Below are 23067 nucleotides of genomic sequence, written 5' to 3'. Positions count from 1 at the left end.
CCATACTACAGCCTCCTTTCAATTTTACAGTTTTCTCCAAACTGTACAATTAGAAGGAGGCTCTATTCAATTGTACAGTTTTTCCCCAAAAAGTATCTTTTTGCTATAATATTGTAAGCACTTACATATACCATCAATTCAGCAACTCCTTAGTCCATTTTTTTTGTTGTCAATGAGTGTACATCACATATTAATAAAGTAGCTGTCATTTTTATCAGAATTCAGGGAGAGTAAACAGTTTGCCCATTTCCTACAGTAAGATAGCCTTTCATATATGATGTCACCAGTGGACAATACACTGTTAGCCATTACTAGAGGGCATCCTCTACTTCTGAAGGAAATACGTTTTCACTATTATTATAGACAGTTTCTTTACCATAAAAGCAGTGAGATTATGGAACTCTGCCAGATGTGGTCGTGATGGCTGATTCATTAAACAAGTTCAAGAAGGTTTTGAATGACTTTCTTGAATGTAAAAATACTGAAATCTACTAGAACTAGATTTCTGGAGATAAGATGTTGATCGAGGGATTAATACAAATTGTCATAATTGGGAAGGAACTTTTCTCCCTTAATATGGGACAGTTGTCCTCATAGGGTTTTTTTCTTCCTCTGTATCAACACAGTAGGATTATAGGTTGGACTTTGTGGACCCATGTTTTTTTTCCAACCCTACCAACTATGAAACTATGTTATGTAGATGGCATTGAAAAATAGTAGTCAAGTATGTTTTCTCCATTTTTCTATGAGCCTCTGTTTATTACAATTCCCTTACATCCTTAATGATTATCCTGAGTTCTGCTCAGGACTGGAGGAAAGGGACAATGCAGTTCTAAGTTCTGAGTGCAGAGAAGGTTTCATTTGGATAGCCTGGAGACGGCTATCTTTATACACTGCTCAAAAAAATAAAAGGAACACTTAAACAACACAATGTAACTCCAAGTCAATCACACTTCTGTGAAATCAAACTGTCCACTTAGGAAGCAACACTGAGTGACAATCAATTTCACATGCTGTTGTGCAAATGGGATAGACAACAGGTGGAAATTATAGGCAATTAGCAAGACACCCCCAAATAAAGGAGTGGTTCTGCAGGTGGTGACCACAGACACTTCTCAGTTCCTATGCTTCCTGGCTGATGTTTTGGTCACTTTTGAATGCTGGCGGTGCGTTCACTCTAGTGGTAGCATGAGACGGAGTCTACAACCCACACAAGTGGCTTAGGTAGTGCAGCTTATCCAGGATGGCACATCAATGCGAGCTGTGGCAAGAAGGTTTGCTGTGTCTGTAAGCGTAGTGTCCAGAGCATGGAGGCGCTACCAGGAGACAGGCCAGTACATCAGGAGACGTGGAGGAGGCCGTAGGAGGGCAACAACCCAGCAGCAGGACCGCTACCTCCGCCTTTGTGCAAGGAGGAACAGGAGGAGCACTGCCAGAGCCTTGCAAAATGACCTCCAGCAGGCCACAAATGTGCATGTGTCTGCTCAAACGGTCCTAAACAGACTCCATGAGGGTGATATGAGGGCCCGACGTCCACAGGTGGGGCTTGTGCTTACAGCCCAACACCGTGCAGGACGTTTGGCATTTTCCAGAGAACACCAATATTGGCAAATTCGCCACTGGCGCCCTGTGCTCTTCACAGATAAAAGCAGGTTCACACTGAGCACATGTGACAGACGTGACAGAGTCTTGAGACGCCGTGGAGAACGTTCTGCTGCCTGCAACATCCTCCTGCATGATGGTTTGGCATTGGGTCAGTAATGGTGTGGGGTGGCATTTCTTTGGAGGGCCGCACAGCCCTCCATGTGCTCACCAGAGGTAGCCTGACTGCCATTAGGTACCGAGATGAGATCCTCATACCCCTTGTGAGACCATATGCTGGTGCGGTTGGCCCTGGGCTCCTCCCAATGCAAGACAATGCTAGACCTCATGTGGCTGGAGTGTGTCAGCAGTTCCTGCAAGACGAAGGCATTGATGCTATGGACTGGCCCGCCCGTTCCCCAGACCTGAATCCAATTGAGCACATCTGGGACATCATGTCTCGCTCTATCCACCAACGTCACGTTGCACCACAGACTGTCAAGGAGTTGGCAGATGCTTTAGTCCAGGTCTGGGAAGAGATCCCTCAGGAGACCGTCCGCCACCTCATCAGAAGCATGCACAGGCGTTGTAGAGAGGTCATACAGGCACGTGGAGGCCACACACACTACTGAGCCTCATCTTGACTTGTTTTAAGGACATTACATCAAAGTTGGATCAGCCTGTAGTGTGTTTTTCCACTTTAATTTTGAGTGTGACTCCAAATCCAGACCTCCATGGGTGGAAAAATTTGATTTCCATTTTTTTATTTTTGTGTGATTTTGTTGTCAGCACATTCAACTATGTAAAGAACAAAGTATTTTAGAAGAATATTTAATTAATTCAGATCTAGGATGTGTTATTTTTGTGTTCCCTTTTTTTTTTTTGAGCAGTGTATATCAACCGAACTTGCAGGTCTACCATTTACTTTGCTCTTTTTCTATTTATGTACCACTACCTTAGGTTGCAGCCACTTTATGCCTAAGTCCTCTTTCACACGACCGTTTTATTTTCCCTTTTTAGGGGCCTTTTTCTTCGCTTCGTATACGGAACCATTGATTTCAATGGTTCCGGAAAAAAAAACGGAATGTACTCCGTATGCATTCCGTTTCTGTATTTCCATTTTTCCGTTCCGTTAGATAGAACATGTCCTATTATTGCCCGAAAATCACGTTCCGTGGCTCCATTCAAGTCAATGCGTCCGCCAAAAAAATGGAACACATACGGAAATGCATCCGTATGTCTTCCGTATCCGTTCCGTTTTTGAGGAACCGTCTATTGAAAATGTTATGCCCAGCCCAATTTTTTCTATGTAATTACTATATACTGTATATGCCATATGGAAAAATGGAACAGAAACGGAAACACAATGGAAACAAAAAACGGAACAGCGGATCCGTGAAAAATGGACCGCAAAACACTGAAAAAGCCAAACGGTCATGTGATAAAGGCCTAAGGCTACTGGATCTGCACAAACGCATCAGTTCAGATAATACAACTGCATGCATCCTTTCAGAACGGATCTGTTTGTATTATCTTTAACATAGCCAAAACGGACCCCTCTTGAACACCATTGAAAGTCAATGGGGGACGGATCCATTTTCTCTTGTGCCATATTGTGTCAGTGAAAATGGATCCGTCCCCATTGACTTACATTGTGTGTCAGGACGGATCCGTTTGGCTCAGTTTCGTCAGATGGACACCAAAACGCTGCAATCAGCCTTTTGGTATCCGCCTCCAAAGTGGAATGGAGGTGGAACGGAGACCAAACGCAGCAAAACTGATGCATTCTGAGCAGATCCTTATCCATTCAGAATGCATTAAGGGCAAAACGTATCCGTTTTGAACCGCTTGTGAGATCCCTGAACGGATCTCACAAACGGAAGCCAAAACGCCAGTGTGAAAGTAGCCTAATAATAAATTCTTCTTCCTCTAACCAATGTCATATTTTTTAAACAACTCTAAAGCATGTCCAATCATTTAATTAAAATGCAATATTTTACTTTTATTCAATATTTTCTTTTTGCATAAATCCATTTTAATTAGTAATTTACATACTGAGAAGAAATTCCTCTTATTCAAATGTCCTGTATTTTTAATGCTGCTGTCTAGAAACGCATTTCCTCTGCAACTTAATCTACTATATGCATAAGCAGGGAGTTATTTTCCATTTATATAATAGTATTATAATTATATAAAGAATTAATTTATAGATATATGAATATCTTCCTTCTGCAACCAGCATGTGCAAGAAAGAAAAAAAAATAAAAATCAAGAGTAAATATTTTTAATTGATGTTGGTTTGAATTGAATCCATTTATATGATACTTTAAAATCTTTAGGGCAGAAAAATAGCCTGATATATCCCCAAACCATACGACCCAATGATGGCAGAAACATTACAATAGGAGTAGCAAATGTTGCAGTCACACACCTAGGCCACCAGTACCTAAAGCATACCTAACCTTTCAATAAACTTTGCATTATTTAATAGCAATTTACACTATTTCTGGTCACCATATGAATAGGCATTTTTAGCAGTTTTCTCCTGTGTTTACTAAATGTCTAATTTGTACTTCTCCCAGATATAATGGGTGGAGTTTAACTCCCATCCATTGCACACAGAAAGTAGAGGAGAATCTGCTTCTTAGCCTCCTCTTAATCACTTAGAAGCAACCCCAGGATCATGAAGTATATTACAGAGAAGTACTGACTTCTATGGTTGTGAATAAAGCATTTGGGATGAGATGAAAACTTCATATTTAGCTGCAGCATTCTCTTTGTCTCATTCAGCTCCTGCACACTTCTTCACCCTTGCCTCTCCTTAGACTTGTATTGACATGAATAATATGACTCTTCTGTGTATATGACATTTTTAAAGAGAAAAGCATTTAAGGGGGGGGGGGGGGGAGAGAAGTCAACAGCCGATAACATAACAGCTAGATATTTCTCAATTATAAGACATATTACAAAGTTTCTTATGGCCGTTAGTACAATTGATTTTTGCAAATTTGTGTGAAAAGTTAGTGCCCATTTAAGGCTCTTTTCACATTTCCATTAGATGTTTTGGTATTGTTGACATGTTCTGCAGCGTTATTCTTGCAGGAAATCCTTAATGTAAACTTGATGGGCATAATTATAGGTAACAGGTGCTGAAGGGAATGTATGGGGCGGGTCTCTGCAACGGGCCCGCTCCATACACAGCGGGTGCCGGCTGTATCATACAGCCCCGCACCTGGCCACACTGACAGGGAGCAGCGATCGCACCGCCACTGTCATTTAGCCCCTCAGGTGCTGCAATCAACACTGATCGTGGTACCTGTGAGTGAAGGTAGAGGGATGCGACTCCCTCCACCTTCCGTTTGGAGCCCCCGCAGTGAAATCGCGGGGCACTAATCAGTTTCCATGGCAACCTGGATGCTGCTGAAGCAATCCAGGCCTGCTATGGCTTTCTCCGTACTGAGCGATGCATGAGGCATAACTCAGAATGGAGACTATAGAAATGCTATTCACCCGAATAGATCTATTTTAGGGTGAATATGCAAGGGCATCAAAAGATCCCAGGTTCTAGCCCTCTAAGGGGGCTAATAGTTAAAAAATAAAAAGTAAAAAAAGAAACATTAATATATTAAAAGTCTAAGTCACCCCCTTTCCCAATTGTACATATAAAAACATATATACAATAAAAAAATTAACATATTAGGTATCGCCACATCCAAAAATGTCTGAACTATTAAAGTATTTTAAAAATTTCCTGCCCAGTAAACGCTGTAACAGAAAAAAAAGAAAAACACACAATTTGCCATTTTTTTGGTCAACTTTCCTCCCCAAAAAATTTAATAACGGTGATAAAAAAGTTCTATGTACCACAAAAATGGTACCAGTAAAAACTACAGTTCATTACGTCAAAAACAAGCTCATACAGCTCTGTAAATTAAAATATAAAAAAAGTTATGGCCATCAGAAAATGGCAATGCAAAGAAAAGTTAGATTTTTTGCAAAGTTTTTTATTTTTTTAAAAGTAGTAAATAAATAAAAAACCTACACAAGTTTGGTATCGCTGGATTCGTATTGAGCTGCAGAATAAGAACGGAATGTCATTTTTAGTGTACTATGAACGCGGTGATGTCAAAACCCGAAAAAATCTTGATGAATGTGGGTTTTTTCAATTTAACCCCACAATTTTTTCCCCCCTGTTTTCCAATAACAGAAATGGTAAATCAAATGGTGCCATTAAAAATGCATCTTGTCAGGCGAAAAATTAGCCCTCATATGGCAATGTGAATGAAAAAATAAAAAAGTTATCGGTATTAGAACGTGGGGAGGAAAAAACAAAAATGCTAAACCAAAGATGGGCCTGGTTAAAAAGGGTTAAATAGGTGATTATGACCTCTTAGTAAATTAGAGATAAGTGTTATTAGATGACCAGCACAAAGTGAAAGTACCAGTTACACAGTTAGAAAAACAATTAACCGTTTTTGACAGAATGGCTCAATATTTTTAATAAAGGCCAATTTAAAATATGATTTTTAGCCCAAAATAAGTAGAATGCAATCGTTAAAAAAATTGACAAAGGTGTGAATAGTCTTTAAGACCTACAGTGTTTGTATTCTTGAAGCTCCAACATTTATTCTTATCCATTTAAATATAGTTCTGGGAAGATAAGAGGTGCAGCATATCTTCTGTAATCTTACTCAATTAGAGCCTTCACTATGCTAAAAATATTACCCCCTCCCCCCTTTTTTTCTACTTAGATGCTTCAAAACAGACTATTGTTAGTGAGGTAATTTAGTATACAATAAAATACAATTTAATTTTTCTTTATTATTATAACTTTCAGAAATCATTTTTGGGTTGGGCTTATTTTCTAAGAATATATTTAGATTCTCTTGCAGTGGTCTATGCAAAAGGTTAATTAATAAGCTTTAATATTGAAAGAGAAGCCCTGAAAATCCAGACACATTTGCATTTAGAAATTGAATTTGTATGTGCTTCCCAGTTTGTAAGAAATAACTAACCATGTTTGCGCTGATAGGCTGCCAACAGATTGCATAAAAGAGTATGGAATAGTTACTGCATGCAATTGTAAAACAGCTTGCCTCCTGATGGTATGTCCCTTGTGAATAATTTTGTGTATGGTGCCTGTCCCAGTTAATATATGCTAATTACAGTTTTTTCCTCCTGGGCAAATATAAATGTAATGGACAAATACAATACAATTGTCTTTGTTATACTATAATATTATTAGACCTCAGTCTACAGCACTGACAACTTTAGCAATGTCACAGCCACTGCCGTAAGCAATGGCTAGGAACATAGAGCGGTCAATATATTCAGTATATAATAAATCAGTCAGTGGTATACACTGCATTATATTTATTTTATGAACATTTATTAAAATAAAATCAAATGATTAAATTCCATAACATTTCTGTATACATTTCTATTGTATATTACATGTGGTGGTAACATCTGCAGAATAGTTTCCATCACATTATACACTGCTCGTTTCCATGGTTACAACCACCCTGCAATCCATCAGTGATGGCCGTGCTTGCACATTATAGGAAAAAGAACTTGCCTATGTGCGCTTGTATTAACTTCCTCTACATGATAAATGGCACTTGCTGAAGTGGCAAAACTCCTTTTAAGTTTTGTCTGGTTCATGCCATAATAATAGTATTTTGGCATTTTTTTTAAATCACACAATGACCCAGATTTACTAATGTGTCTGCTCCAACAATCTCTCTAAAAGGTGACATAATTTGTCACAACTAAGGTTTCTGCACTTCTAACATGTCCTACAAGGGGCGGGACATAGTAGAAAGGGGTAGATCTGTATGGGAAAGGGGCAGACCTAAGATGTGCCATTTTGCTTTAAATCTGTGCCACAATTCCAACATAAAAATCTTCCTCAAAGTAAGCCAACCAATAGGCAGTATAGAGTCAGAAAGTGTCTATCCCTGCATCCCTATCATGTTAACTTATCAATATGAAGTTCTGTATAGTATATTTTTGATCGTATGCTTCAATATAGTGTTCAGTATGGGTACTGTATGAGTTCTGTCTTCTATATGAATTCCATATACTGTTTTATTACAGTACTCTGTGGATCCTGATTTATCTTCTCCGCTACTAGCCATAATTGCTAGCAGCCTAGGAAACAAAAATGGCTCCACTATGGTAGCATGTAGGTTTTTAAATGGCTCCATGTGTACAGATGTGATTTTTATTAATTGACTATTGCGAGGAAAATTGGCAACTTATGGCATATGATGGAGCATGTCGCCTCCCTCTCCATTTTCTTTAATACCTTTTTCCAGAGAGAATGTAGTCAGAGGAATTCAATGGCTGCTGAAAGATGAAGAGTACAATGTTGGCTAATAAGATACATTCCAGAGTTTCATATATTCACATGTATTATTGATTCATGAATAAAAAAAATTATAAATGGTAAAATATTCTTTTTATATTGTGTTTGTGCTTTGAGTATTCTAATTTCAAAGTACAAATCATACGATGGCAGATTTATCAGTTGAATCATATGTTCTTATTTCTTTTACAATGGGTATAAACGGTAATGTCAATTGTCTCCGTCATTGCCACCTCCAAATGGGCTTTGTTCATAGTTTTCAAGTGACGCTTCAATAAATATGCATTTTTCATCTAGCCTTTCATTTTATGCTCAAAATTGAAGACCTGTTGTTTTCAAAATGTGTTTCTCCATGGCAAATGCAGAGATCTATTAGATATCTTTTAAAATATAAATCTACTTATTAATTTAAAAGAAAATTTAAAAAAAAATTATGGATTCAAATTTGGATTTTATGACTAATCTCACAGGAGGAACCAAGCCACTAGAAAGTTGAAGGTAGATATAGTTATTGTGAGGTATGTAGAATTTACTGTAAATATATTCTTCAACCTTAAAAGGGAACCTGTCATCAGGTTTATGCTGCACTCACTGAAAGCAGCATAAAATATTTACAGACTGCTGATTTCAGCTGATTTCTGTCACTGATGAGCTAATATCAAGTGGTTGTGGAGAACTTACTGAATAATCATCATAGACTGGGTCTGCCTGAGAAGAGTCTCGGTTATTCATGAGCTCTTCCACTACTGAAGACTGACTAAGCAGAGAGCTGTCATCAGAGGGTGGGAAGGGGGTGCAACAGTTCAAGAATAATTGTGACTCTTCTCTGACAGTTCATGACTATTCTCCGGCACTGGCCGGTATAATTATACTGCAAGCTTTTGGATACTAGCTAAATATTAGCTTATGAGTGACAGACTGCTGAAATTGGCATGTCTGTTACTGCATTATGCAGTCCTCAGTAAGGGAAGCATATAGTTAAAGGTTTTCTCCAAAACCAAGAACTCTTTTCTTATGGCTAGGCATGGTACAGGGAAAGTAATATCAGGACCCCAAAACTCAGGAATGGGGAGGGGGCAATAAAAGAACAAAATTAAAATCTGTACACTCAGCAGGGAGATTTAATAAATGTACATAAGTGGTGACAGATGTTTTTTAAAGGGGTTCACCAAGATTTTATAAATTTGGCCAGGAACAATTTCTTTGGATCAGAACAGCGGGGAACAGAGTAACAACATGGGTTCACTGGGACTCCTTTAAAGATCTTTAAGGTATTCATCAGCATCAAAGGTTTAAAAGGCCATGTGCACCTTTGGGGGCACTTTTTTATGATTGCATTTTACTCATTTTGGGATACAAAATCTATTTCTTCAATTGGTCTGTATTTAAAAAAATATTGAGCCGTTCTGTCAAAAATTGTTAAATGTCTAGCTTTGTGCTGGTCATCTAATAAGCCTTACCTCTAAATTACTAAAAGGTCATAAACAAGATTTAATAAATGTACATAAGTGGTGACAGATGTTTTTTAAAGGGGTTCACCAAGATTTTATAAATTTGGCCAGGAACAATTTCTTTGGATCAGAACAGCGGGGAACAGAGTAACAACATGGGTTCACTGGGACTCCTTTAAAGATCTTTAAAGTATTTATCAGCATAAAAGGTTTAAAAGGCCATGTGCACCTTTGGGGGCACTTTTTTATGATTGCATTTTACTCATTTTGGGATACAAAATCTATTTCTTCAATTGGTCTGTATTTAAAAAAATATTGAGCCGTTCTGTCAAAAATTGTTAAATGTCTAGCTATTGTGCTGGTCATCTAATAAGCCTTACCTCTAAATTACTAAAAGGTCATAAACAATTATTAAAGCCACATTCTTATCAGTAAGATAAGGATTGAGCTAGAGATGAGCGAACCAGTCGAAACTCGTTTTGGGTACGGTTCACGAAATTTAAAAAAAAAGTTTGGTTCAGACCCAAATTGATTTGAAACGAACCAAAATTTCTTCAATTGCCATGAAAGTTGGTATATAACCCCCTCTAGAACTCATTTTTAGGAAAACATCTTTGTTTTTGTTTTTTTGTTTTTTTCCTCCAACATCCCCCCTCCCCAAGCCCTGGAATGCAATGACAGTAATAGTAAATGAGGTCTGAAAAATACATTGTGTGGGTACATGTCTCATGCTTTTTCATATTCAAAAAGCTTCCAAAAATTGTCCCCCGGCAGATGATGTTTAAACACACAAGGTGTTATGAGATTAAAGAAAAGTGTCTTTGGGAAATGTGATGGTTGGCAAGTGGCATTAGTGACATGATGCAGGACGCAGCAGAAGCCACACAGAAGGTGATGTTGGAAAGAGGCATAAGTGGCATGATGCAGGCCAAAGCATGCAGCAGCCGTACACAGCGTGATGGTAGGTAGGCAGATGGACAGACAGATAGCAAGAGCGGAAAGATGGGGCATCAGCAGCAAGGAGAGGTCTATTTATTGCATTCAGCCTGCCTGGAACTGTGAGGCAACTTGGTCCATTTGGGTGTCACCACGCCCCCCCATGGTGCCAAAACCCGCTCTGAGATGAGACTGTAGGAAGGGCAAAAAAAAAGATAGAGAGCATGCTGTGCCAGTTCAGGCCACTGTTCTAGTCTGTCTGCCCTGAAATCCATGGCGTCAGGGAACTGGGTTTGCAATAGAGACTGGCCATAGTTTAGGTAGAAAACCGACCAAAAGGAGTGGGTCAATAAAGTACAAAAACACTTATAATACTGAGGTAGTCAAAAAATAACATAATTTTATTAGAAAATCACAACAAGACATGATTGACACAAATCACAAAAGACATTTAACACAGGTCACCATACATAAACGTATTAAAAACCAAGAGGACCGATGGTGGACTGCTGGTATATATTAATAAAGTGCAAGTGCAGTAATCCTGATTGGTCATCGGTAAAAAGGTGTATTACAGCTAACCACTATGGCTCCAAACTACATATACGACCCATATGCATATATTGTACAACAAATACCAAAGTTTGGAGGTGAAAATACACACCACAAAGGCTAACTGAGGCAATAAGATAACTAAAAATAATAGGCACATAGAAAATACTGACCAACCAACTTTAGTATACCACACAGGAACACCACAGGTCCGCTCTCCAACGCACGTTTTGCGTTTAGCTTTTTCAAGGGGTACTTAGGGGTACATAGTTTAGGTAGGCCTGAACCTGAGCATTGATGTGGGAGCTGTCGGCTTGCTGAATGGCTTTAGCCTGGACCGACACATGGAAAAACTGCCCCATCATGATGAGGAGATTTAAATGTCTGCTGCTACTGCTGCTGCAGCTTCTGGTACTCGTGGCAGTGGGAGAGACGTGACTCTGCAGAGGGGGGCATTTCTTTCAGACATGCTGGTGGCAGGTGTCTGCTTGCCTTAAAGAGGACCTTTCACTACTCTAGAAACTAAAAACTAACTATATCAGTGGGCAGAGCGGCGCCCAGGGGTCCCTCTGCACTTACTAGTATGTCTGGGCGCCGCTCCGTTCGCCCGGTATAGGCTCCGGTGTCTGCGCTTCCTCTGCTGTACTGGAGTGATTTTTTGTATGAGGCGTGTCCCTTGCTGCAGCGCTGGCCAATCGCAGCGCACAGCTCATAGCCAGGCTATGAGCTGTGCGCTGCGATTGGCCAGTGCTGCAGCAAGGGACACGCCTCATACAAAAAATCACTCCAGTACAGCAGAGGGAGCGCAGACACCGGAGACTATACCGGGCGAATGGATCGGCGCCCAGACATACTAGTAAGTGCAGGGGGACCCCTGGGCGCCGCTCTGCCCACTGATGTAGTTAGTTTTTAGTTTCTAGAGTAGTGAAAGGTCCTCTTTAAGCTGTGGCAAGCTGCGTACACAGTGTTTCCTGGCAATAACATAATTTGTCCTCCCTTTCTGACTATATTGCCTTGGTAGAGAGGGTCTAAAAGCATGGCTATCCAGTAATCATCAGACTGCTTGATGTCAATGAGGTCACTGCATAAGCGAGCCATCATTACATGTCACTATTCTGGCCAGCGTGCCCAAGAAGCCACTTCTTTTTTTGCTCTGTCCCCCACTGAGACAATTGGGTGTCTTGGCCAGTGCTATTTGCATGTGTTATTGCATGTGTCCACTGTATTGTGAACTTTGTCAGACAGTAATAAACGCAGGGAGCGGCCCACGTTGTCTGCCATGTGAGAGTACAAGGCAGGGGTGACTTTTTTTGTAGAAATAATAGCATCTAGGAATCTTTCAGCAAGGCTGAGCACATGCCATTAGCTCCCTAAAGGCAGCTGACTCGACTACCGTATTTTTCGCCCCATAAGACGCACTTTTTCTCCTCCAAAAGTGGGGAAAATTGCCCCTGCGTCTTATGGGGCGAATGCTGGCAATTTACATCGCAGTCTGCGATGCTGCAGCATCGCAGACTGCAATGTATTAGTGAGGAGGGAGGAGGGTCTGTAGTAGGCGGGGAGAGCGGCAGGCAGGGCAGGCACTGTACTCTGGCCCGCCGCTCAGTATGTACTGTATTATACCTAGTGTTAATCATAATATCTAAACTGCACTCCCCCTGCTCCCCATCTGTACCGTACTTACCGGTACACATGTCACACTCCGTCTCCTGTAGTAAGCGCTAGCAGGCAGGCCGGGCTTCAGGCGGCCATAACTCACTGAGGTCATGTGCCTGCTCCGCCTGTTTCATTCATAAAGTAGGCGGAGCAGGCACGTGACCTCAGTGATTTACAGCCGCCTGCAGCCCGGCCTGCCTGCTACGTTTGTGCTTACCTACACATGTTTTATTTTGCTTTTACACAGCTTGCATAAGGTAATGATTTACATACTGCTTAGTTATATTAAACCCCACCAAAGCAAAACATTTCTCTGAAAATGGGGAAACAAAATGAAAGTATTTGCTGGAAGGTTAGCTGCTTTGAGGTGCACCTGCACTTCTGATAGCAGCCACAGCCACAGGTCCTGTCTCCTCACTCCTTGTCTTCCTGTCTGTCAGATGCCCTGCTGCTCTCTATTGTACGCAACACACATAATTCGTCTTTGGAATCCTAGCCTTTCCCTTCACTGTCCGTGGCAATACGCTTGAATAATTTCTGACTGTCCCTGATTGATTTTCACTGACTCCCTAAGATCGGTTCATGGCAGACACTGTAACACCCAACCACCCTCTCTCACAGCCCAGCACAAAATGGCATTCTGTGCGTTCTGCTAGGGCACCTCCCTGACTGCTGCAGCACTGATTGGTTCATCCAGACAGCCTGTCAGCCTGTAAGCTAATCAGGGCGAGCCCATCTTCCTCTCAGGGTCATGTGAGAATCCTTATTCTTCCTCCCCAGTGCTTTTTTCCCATCGGTGTGCACTAAAATGGCATATGTGCCATTTTAGTGGATTTGTCAGAAATGAACTCGGAAAGATTTGGGTTCATCTGCTATCCGAAAAATAGCAAAGTTCGGACCAAACTGGTTGGCTCATCCATAGACAGAGCTATAATGAGTGTTTAGGAGGTCAGAGATCAGAGATAAGGAGTGGTCAGCTGAGCTACCTGATGGAACAAGATTTAAATCCTGCTACTAGAGAATCTCAAGGCTGCAGTGAGAAAAGGGCTCAAATTTTTTTAATAAAGACCAGTTGAAAAATATGATTTTTTTTTTAGCTTAAAATGAGTACAATGCAATAAAAAATTGCCCCCAAAAGGTGTACATAGCCTTTAAGCTTTAGCAAGTTAGGTTTAATTTAGCACATATAATATATGTTTCTTAAAAGCTAGGACAACCTTTGAAGACAATTTTCCAGTTTACATATAGAATTAATTACTCTACTTTGAATGATTGTAATATACAGATGTAGTAGAGTTAACACTCAACTCTTAACTCAAATTTCTTAACTCATCGTGATATTGTGTAAGCCATTGAAAAGCAATTAAAGGTGTCAGCTTAACACAACTAGTTAACAGATCTCGTTAAGCATGTGTGTGTTAACTCTACAACCTCTGTATTCCAGAGCTGTTTTCACAAATCTGTACTGTATTTACCAAACTACTCAACATTTAAGGTATAGTCTTGGAACTGACTAAATTGAGTTGATTAACAGGCAAGATGAGCGTCCCAAAGTCATTTGTATTTATTATTATATCACCCAAAATGGTTAAGCTACAAATAATCAAAACTTCAAGATATTCAATATGGTACAGTATGGTTGTATAATTAATGTATATTGCAGTGTATTTTTTCATTCCCCCATGCCAGTTTTCTGTCATAAAGTCGCAAACAGACTTTTTAAACACCACTTTAAACACGACTAATTTTGTCTCCAGCGGCAGTTTTCCATCAACCTCGCCACTTTCCTGAAAAGAGGGTGTGGCAATGAGGGGGCAAGGGCAATGGATTCAGCATATTTATTTTCTTTTATGCCAGTTTGTTAATGTAAAAGGATAAAATCAGCTAGGGGCTGACAGATTTCAGTTTAGGTGCATTGACTGCCGGAGGATACTCCTTATTTATGAGCAGGTGTGCATCTCATCATAAATTAGGCACATCCTACAGCAGGGCACTGGGATATGAGAGACTGTATGCCTGTAATGTAATAAAATCTCGTTTTAACAGTGCTTTGCTTCTGTATTTACATAAAGGGCTATGATGATGGCTTTGGGGAGGATTATGATGAGCAGAGTTTTGAGGATTATGAGAACAATTACTCCACTCAACCACAGAGGTAAGTAGACAAGGTTTTTTATGAGTCCCTGCTGTTCAGTCTAACCTTGAGAAGTGGATATTTAAAGATTGTAAGAAACAAAACAGTAAAAGAAATTGGGCGTTATTAATATAAAGTAATACAAAACAAATGTATGCCTCTCGCTGCTGCCATTGTAGTGACACAGGCTAGTAGTAACGTCTAGCTTTCCATTTAATGATAAGTATATTACTATTATTCATGAATTAGTTATGAGAAGATGCTCCAGAAATGTTATTTCACTAAAGCATATATGTTAGGAACGGTGACAGATCCACTTTACACTATTGAATGTAACAAATATGTTACATTAGGGGATATCCGGAGGGATGGGTCAAATTGCATCTTGATAATATATATATATATATTTATGCTAGTATGGTGTGTAAGGAAGGGTTCCTACACACATGCAGATGACTGCTGTACAAAACAAAAAAACATGACATAAGCTAGTATAAATACATGTCACAATTACATTTTAGCACATTTGCCATGGTGTTTTTTAAGGGAACAGTTCAAGGAAACTGTCCATACAACTGCAAAAATAGGGGGATATTTAACAAAACTGGAGAATAGGAAAACTGGCTTAGTTGCCCATAGCAACCAATCAGATTCCACTTTCCATTTGTCACAGCTCCTTTGAAAAATAAAAGGACCCATCTGATTGGCTTCTAGGAATTACTAAGTCAGCTATTCTTTGCACCAGTTTTGATAGTTCAATATTTAAATGGTTACTTAGTTTTAGACCTTCTTACAAACTAACTAGTACTTATGCTGGAGATAGTGTGAGGATTCCGTTCCAGCCTCCCCCAGCACTCTGGGTTGCTAATATTGACGTTTAGTTGCCCCAGTGTGCAGCTTCCTGGGACATGCCAATTACATGCCTTGTAACCAGCCAACCCAGCCTGCATCCCTATCCTCAGCACACATGGTGTTTATGATCACAGCACACATAGGGGAATGATCCAGAGCACAAGCAAACATCAATTACAGCACAGACGGGACAAGGACCATGAGAACTAATTAAGTCCAGTGAGGGATGTTGACTAATCCCTAATGCTTGAGACACTAAAACAGTCCATAAATGAATTTTGTTATCATGGGGGTAGGAGCACTATGTACTGGAGATACTGAGTATTCTGCAGTCTTCAAATGCTAAGCACTGGATTCTCACTGAGATCCAGAGCCAGCCCGTGAAAAAGACCTCCCCCTCCACACACACACACATACACTTCCTTAAGCCCATTTAGCTATCCTTGCTGCTAAGGACAGGATTCACCTAGTAAGAGTAAGTGGAGAGCGTAATTGGTAGAGTGAGACCCGGAGTGGCAGGGATTTCAGAAATGTTTTTAGGGTGGATAACCTAAAGAATTTTGATCAAAGTGATTACAGATTTGTTTAGTATCACCTATCACCTTTGAGAAATAGTTGTTTGAAAAGTTATTAACCATTTAAAAATAATTTAAAAAATTTTAATTTCCTTATTTTTTCCCCATTTAAGTAAAAATCTGCTAAATATACAACCTATTTACAATTCTGATTGCCCATATTGAAAGCCTGCAAACTTACTTTTAAAATCATTTTGACTGCATTATGTGAATCATTTTTAAAGTTTCCCATTCACTAGAGCAGTGCACAAATATTAGTAGGTCAAAAGATATTTAAAATGTTAACAAACTTAGGGAAAATCAGTTTCTCAGGAAACATTAATCATCAGTCACATCAGTAAACATTATATATAAGCACATTTTGCTCTTGAAAAATAAAGTTTAAGAAACTGCCCCTTTGTGTTCAGGTTTATTTAAACCTGTACACAATGGGGAAAGTTTTACATGACAACATTAGAGCAACAAAAAGCTTTTTTGCATGTTGGAATTTACAAGAATGGGGTCTGTTGTGACAGTACAGCAATTTCAGATTAAATTTAGTAAATGTGCTCCATGTAGAAACTGCATTTCGCATTGAGTAAAGCAATGTGAAACCACTGGCTGTTTATGACATGGGAAAAGCCGCCCAAAGACTTCAGAATAGACAGCGAACAGGATTCGAGCTGTGTATGAGCATAGTCCTAGAAAGTCGACTAGGCTCACAACAGATGCCACCAACCATGGTATGGCGTATCTTATAGAAACTTCTGACCTGTAAGCCATACAGATTCATAATTCTTTAGGAGCTGAAAAAGGACCACAAACCGAAATGATGTAACTTTAGCATTAAATTGCAGGGCCGATTGGTAGAGAATTAATTCTCTGACAGGCTGGTGTTCAGCAATAAGGCTACTTTTAACCTCTTCGGGAAGGTCCATTGCCACAACATTAGATCTGGGGCTCAGAAAACCCATATGCTCTTATGAAGCACATTAGGGACCCAAAGTAAACACGTTTTGTGCATTGAGCAGGCATAAAGCCTATGGTCCCTTCTTTTTTGGAGAGGATACTGTCACTGACCACTCCTACCTGAAAGTGTTGAGGGAATGGCTTATGCCACAGATTGGGGAACAACTGCCAAACGTAGTCTATCAGCAGAAAGGTGTTCTTCCTCATTTCCAGTTGGATGTTTGCCGATACCTGAATTAAACTCTACTAGAATGTTGGATCAATCAAGCTGGAATAAATGATTCCCCAGTTTTGCACTGGCCTCCATGACCACCAGATATAACACCCTGTGACTGCCACATCAAGAACCCAGTGTATCTGCCACCCAGCCACAGGATCTGAATAGCCTGAAATGATGCATCACTGAAAAAAAAGTACTCCATATCTGACGATATGCTGGCATGCATCTGGACAAAACTGGACTACTGCCTAGACATCTACCATGTTATCAATGGAACTCATATTGAACATTTGTAGTGTATAGATATCCACCAATGTCACGTTGTACCACAGACTGTCCAGGAGTTGGCAGATGCTTTAGTCCAGGTCTGGGAGGAGATCCCTCAGGAGACCATCTGCCACCTCATCAGGAGCATGCACAGGCGTTGTAGGGAGGTCATACAGGCACGTGGAGGCCACACACACTACTGAGCTTTATTTTGACTTCTTTTAAGGACATTACATCAAAGTTGGATCAGCCTGTAGTGTGTTTTTCCACTATAATTTTGAGTGGGACTCCAAATCCAGACCTCCATGGGTTGAAAAATTAGATTTCCATTTTTTAATTTTTGTGTGATTTTGTTGTCAGCACATTCAACTATGTAAAGAACAAAGTATTTCAGAAGAATATTTAATTAATTCAGATCTAGGATGTTATTTTTGTGCTCCCTTTATTTTTTTGAGCAGTGTATATATATATATATATATATATATATATATATACACAGAGGGACATTTAACCAACCTATTTGAGCGTCAAAATATGGGAAATGTCTTCCTTCACACCACTTTATAGAAGTGGCAACAAAAGGGAGCAGGCCATGGGCAGAGTGTCACCACAAGTCTGTCACATATCTTTCTTCATGCCAGCTCTCTGGCATGAAGAAAGACTTAAATCTACAGCAGTGCAGTGTGTCGCATAGCAGAGCCGGAAGATGTGACAAATATATGAGAGACATGCAGTAAGGATGAGTGAACCAGTTCAAACCGAACTAAGTTCAGTCTGAACTTTGCTATTTTTCGGACTGCACATAAACCTGAATCTTTCCGAGTTCATTTTGGATGAATAGACTAAAATGGTGTATAGCTCCATTTTAGTGCACATGTCAGTGGGGAATAAGCACTAGGGAGGAAGAAGGGCTCTCATATGACCCGCGAGGAAGTTGGGGCGGGGGGCTTGAACTGATTGGCTCCCAAGCTGTCAGACAGCCTAGATCAGTCAAACATTGCTGCAGCAGTCAGGGAGATGCCCTAGCAAAACAAGCAGAACACCATTTTGTGCTGGGCTGTGAATCGGGGTGGTTGGGTGTTACAGTGTCTGCTAGGGACAGTGAAAAATCAATCAAGGACAGTCAGAAATCAATAAAGCTTATTGACAGGTACAGTGAAGGTAAAGGCTAGGATTCCAAAGACAAATTGTGTGTAATAGAGAGAACCAGGGCAACTGACAGACAGGAAAAGAAGAGACAGGACCTGTGGCTGTGCCTGCTATCAGAAGTGAAGGTGCACCTCAAAAGCAGCTTTCTGCAAGCAAATACTTTCATTTTGTTATATATATATTTGCTGCAGCGAAACCCATGGTGTGGCAGCAATATAAATGTTTGTTAAGTTGAAATTGAGCGTAACACCTCAATCATCTGTTTACGTATGTTTAGTTTCCACAACAAGAAATGGAGTATCTGGCCTCAATTGTCTATTTCCGTGAATTCAATTTCCATATGATTGGAATTTCATAGTTTTTTGGGACTTTAATTTACTCAGCATATAGGTGATCAACACCAATACACAGGCCAGCACACAAAAGTATCTGTGAGAGACAATGAATTTAGGCCTAAATCAGTTTACCTTTATTTCTGTGTTCACAAACGTTTCCAAATCAATGTTTTATTTTTTAATGTTGACAGATTATATTCAAAATAACAGCATATATACGTGATTACTACACCAATACACAGGGTAGCACAAAAGTATCTGAAAGTGATAAAGAAGTTAGGACCAAATCTGTTTCCTATTTCACAAGTTTTTAATCTATAGGGGGGGTTAGTTGACACAGAGTGTGTGTATATATATATATATATATATGAATAGAAAAAATATGGCAGCACTCCGGTCTTGTGAAGAAATTCAGTGACGTTTATTCACACTTATTTGCAATGCAGCATTTCAGCCCTCTCAATGGAGCCTTTGAGCTTGACAAAGGCTCCATTGAGAGGGCTGAAATGCTGCATTGCAAATAAGTGTGAATAAACGTCACTGAATTTCTTCACAAGACCGGAGTGCTGCCATATTTTTTCTATTTCTATTGAACGGCTCCTATCCAAGAGCAACTGTGGAATTGCACCCGGCATCCAACAGAGTGCTGCTGATTTATTTTCTATTTTTATATATATATATATATATATATATATATATATATATACATATATATATTAATATACAAAAACACCCGTGCATAATGGAAGACATTCATGACACATGTGAGTGGGTGACCTGTTTTATTTAAAGAACAGGCATCTATCCAAGTTACCAGTTTAGTTGCAGTGATTCCTGCAGAAGGAGGTGACACCAGTCTGAAAGCAAAGGTCCACATACTTTTACCACTTACAGACATGTAAAATTGGATCACTTTTAATAATTTTTGTTAGATTTAGTTTAGTTTTTGGACTTGAAAACCTGATATAGTTTTAAGTGAAATTCATCTGCTAAAGTATAAAAAATACTTAAGGGTTCACAAACCATTAAGCACCACTAATAAAAAAAAAAAAAAAAATATATATATATATATATATATATACAGTTGAAAGAAAAAGTATGGGAACCCTTTGGAATTATATGGATTTCTGCACAAATTGTTCATAAAATGTGATCTGATCTTCATCTAAGTCACAGCAATAGACAATCACAGTCTGCTTAAACTAATAACACACAAAGAATTAAATTTTACCATGTTTTTATTGAACACGCCATGTAAACATTCACAGTGCAGGTGGAAAAAGTATGTGATCCCCTAGACTACTGACATCTCCAAGAGCTTATTGGAGTGAGGTGTCAGCCAACTGGAGTCCAATCAATGAGATGAAATTGGAGGTGTTGGTTACAGCTTCCCTGCCCTATAAAAAACACACATCAGTACTGGGTTTGCTTTTCACAAGAAGCATTGCCTGATGTCAATGATGCCTCGCACAAAATAGCTCTCAAAAGACCTATGATTAAGAATTGTTGACTTGCATAAAGCTGGAAAGGGTTATAAAAGTATCTCCAAAAGCCTTGCTGTTCATCAGTCCACGGTAAGACAAATTGTCTATAAATGGAGAAAGTTCAGCACTGCTGCTACTCTCCCTAGGAGTGGCCGTCCTGTAAAGATGACTGCAAGAGCACAGTACAGACTGCTCAATGAGGTGAAGAAGAATCCTAGAGTGTCATCTAAAGACTTACAAAAGTATCTGACATATGTTAACATCCCTGTTAGCGAATCTACGATACGTAAAACACTAAACAAGAATGTATTTCATGGGAGGATACCACAGAGGAAGCCACTGCTGTCCAAAAAAAACATTGCTGCACGTGTACAGTTTGCACAAGAGCACCTGGATGTTCCACAGCAGTATTGGCAAATATTCTGTGGATAGATGAAACCAAAGTTGAGTTGTTTGGAAGAAACACACAACACTATGTGTGGAGAAAAAGAGGCATAGCACACCAACATCAAAACCTCTTCCCAACTGTGAAGTATGGTGGTGGGGGCATCATGGTTTGGGGCTGCTTTGCTGCGTCAGGGCCTGGACAGATTGCTATCATCAAAGGAAAAATGAATTCCCAAGTTTATCAAGACATTTTGCAGGAGAACTTAAGGCCATCTGTCCACCAGCTGAAGCTCAACAGAAAATGGGTGTTGCAACAGGACAACGACCCAAAGCATAAAAGTAAATCAAAAACAGAATGGCTTAAACAGAAGAAAATATGCCTTCTGGAGTGGCCCAGTCAGTCCTGACCTCAACCTGGTTGAGATGCTGTGGCATGACCTCAAGAAAGCGATTCACACCAGACATCCCAAGAAACAGTTCTGTAAAGAGGAATGGTCAAGAATTACTCCTGACCGTTGTGCACGTCTGATCTGCAACTACAGGAAATGTTTGGTTGAAGTTATTGCTGCCAATGGAGGTTCAACCAGTTATTAAATCCAAGGGTTCACATACTTTTTCCACCTTCACTGTGAATGTTTGCATGGTGTGTTCAATAAAAACATGGTAACATTTAATTCTTTGTGTGTTATAAGTTTAAGCAGACTGTGATTGTCAGATCACATTTTATGACCAATTTGTGCAGAAATCCAAATCATTCCAAAGGGTTCACATACTTTTTTATTCCAACTGTATATATATATATATATATATATATAGTGCTGTCATTTATCACCTTATCACCCCTAGCAGTCTCCTGAATGGATGATACAGCTGTCACTCACAACAGGGAAGATGAGTTGGGGGAGTGTTTAATGCAAAGAGGGCACTGATCACAAAGGGACTACCGACATGACACTTGAAATTGCAACACTGGGGGGATTTGGAGTTGGATTTCTTTGTCATGCAGCCTGCATAACCATTCTCCCAGGTAGCCTCATACATCTCCACCATCTCCAATATGGTACTGTCAGCAATTTTGAGAGGTCAAAAAGCATTGACTGTCTTCCTTTAAAGCGAACCTTTCACCTCATTTTCACTTTATAAACTAGCAACAGTACCTTATAGATTATCTTGAGTGTGTTGTTATCCATGTTAGTGCCGCTTTCCTGGGCTCTTTATACTTCAAAAAATCGTCTTATAAACTTCACATTCGGTGCTCCAACAGTCATGCAACCAGTCAAGGGGGTAGCTCTTCCATCTCCTCTGGCCGTACCGCCCCTGCCCTAACCCCTCCTCTATGCTCCTTAACTGACAGCCGGCTCAGTCGCCGGGACGGCGCTTCCGAAACCTGCGCATGCGCAGTCCTCCTGATTCGCCGCGCGATCCCGTCTTTCTTGCTGACAAAAGCGCGATCATGTAAGAGAATCGCACATGCGCCTAACGCGATGCCGGCCTGTCTGCTCTCCTGTCTGCTCTCCCTCCCGTGCGCGCGCACGGGAGGGAGAGCAGACAGGCCGGTATCGCGTAAGGCGCATGCGCGATTCTCTTACATGATCGCGCTTTTGTCAGCAAGAAAGACGGGATCGCGCGGCGAATCAGGAGGACGGCGCATGCGCAGGTTTCGGAAGCGCCGTCCCGGCGACTGAGCCGGCTGTCAGTTAAGGAGCATAGAGGAGGGGTTAGGGCAGGGGCGGTACGGCCAGAGGAGATGGAAGGGCTACCCCCTTGACTGGTTGCATGACTGTTGGAGCACCGAATGTGAAGTTTATAAGACGATTTTTTGAAGTATAAAGAGCCCAGGAAAGCGGCACTAACATGGGTAAGAACACACTCAAGATGATCTATAAGGTACTATTGCTAGTTTATAAAGTGAAAATGAGGTGAAAGGTTCGCTTTAAAGGGAGTCTGTCACCACAGTATGCCATTGTACACTGCTTACATAGTACTGTAGCTTAACTATAGATGAGTCAAATGGTACCTGTCTCCTTTTGTTTTGATGTTCACCAAAGGAAAAAACACAGTTTTATTCATATGTAAATGAGGGCTCGCAAGTGCCCAGGGGCGGCGTTCGAGCTGTAAGTGCCCAGGCCGCTCTACCTTCTTCTCACATAACCCCTCCCCAGCCTGTTGC

The 23067-nt window shown here is 40.3% G+C and overlaps 1 protein-coding gene across 2 annotated transcripts in view; it reads left to right on the top strand.

The window, feature by feature from the left end:
• KHDRBS2 (KH RNA binding domain containing, signal transduction associated 2) overlaps positions 1-23067 on the top strand; it is a 519297-nt gene that overhangs the window by 454866 nt on the left and 41364 nt on the right. For both annotated transcript variants that reach the window (XR_005778300.1, XM_040428614.1), the window contains exon 7: positions 14619-14701. Coding sequence is in view for 1 of the 2 variants with exons in the window: in XM_040428614.1 (XP_040284548.1) it covers positions 14619-14701 (83 nt within the window). In the remaining variant the exon portion in view is untranslated. The remainder of the gene's footprint in view (positions 1-14618; positions 14702-23067) is intronic.

Source organism: Bufo bufo, chromosome 4, assembly GCF_905171765.1.
Source record: "Bufo bufo chromosome 4, aBufBuf1.1, whole genome shotgun sequence".
In the NCBI taxonomy this organism is placed as follows: domain Eukaryota; kingdom Metazoa; phylum Chordata; class Amphibia; order Anura; family Bufonidae; genus Bufo; species Bufo bufo.
This window is presented reverse-complemented; position numbering and strand designations above follow the sequence as displayed.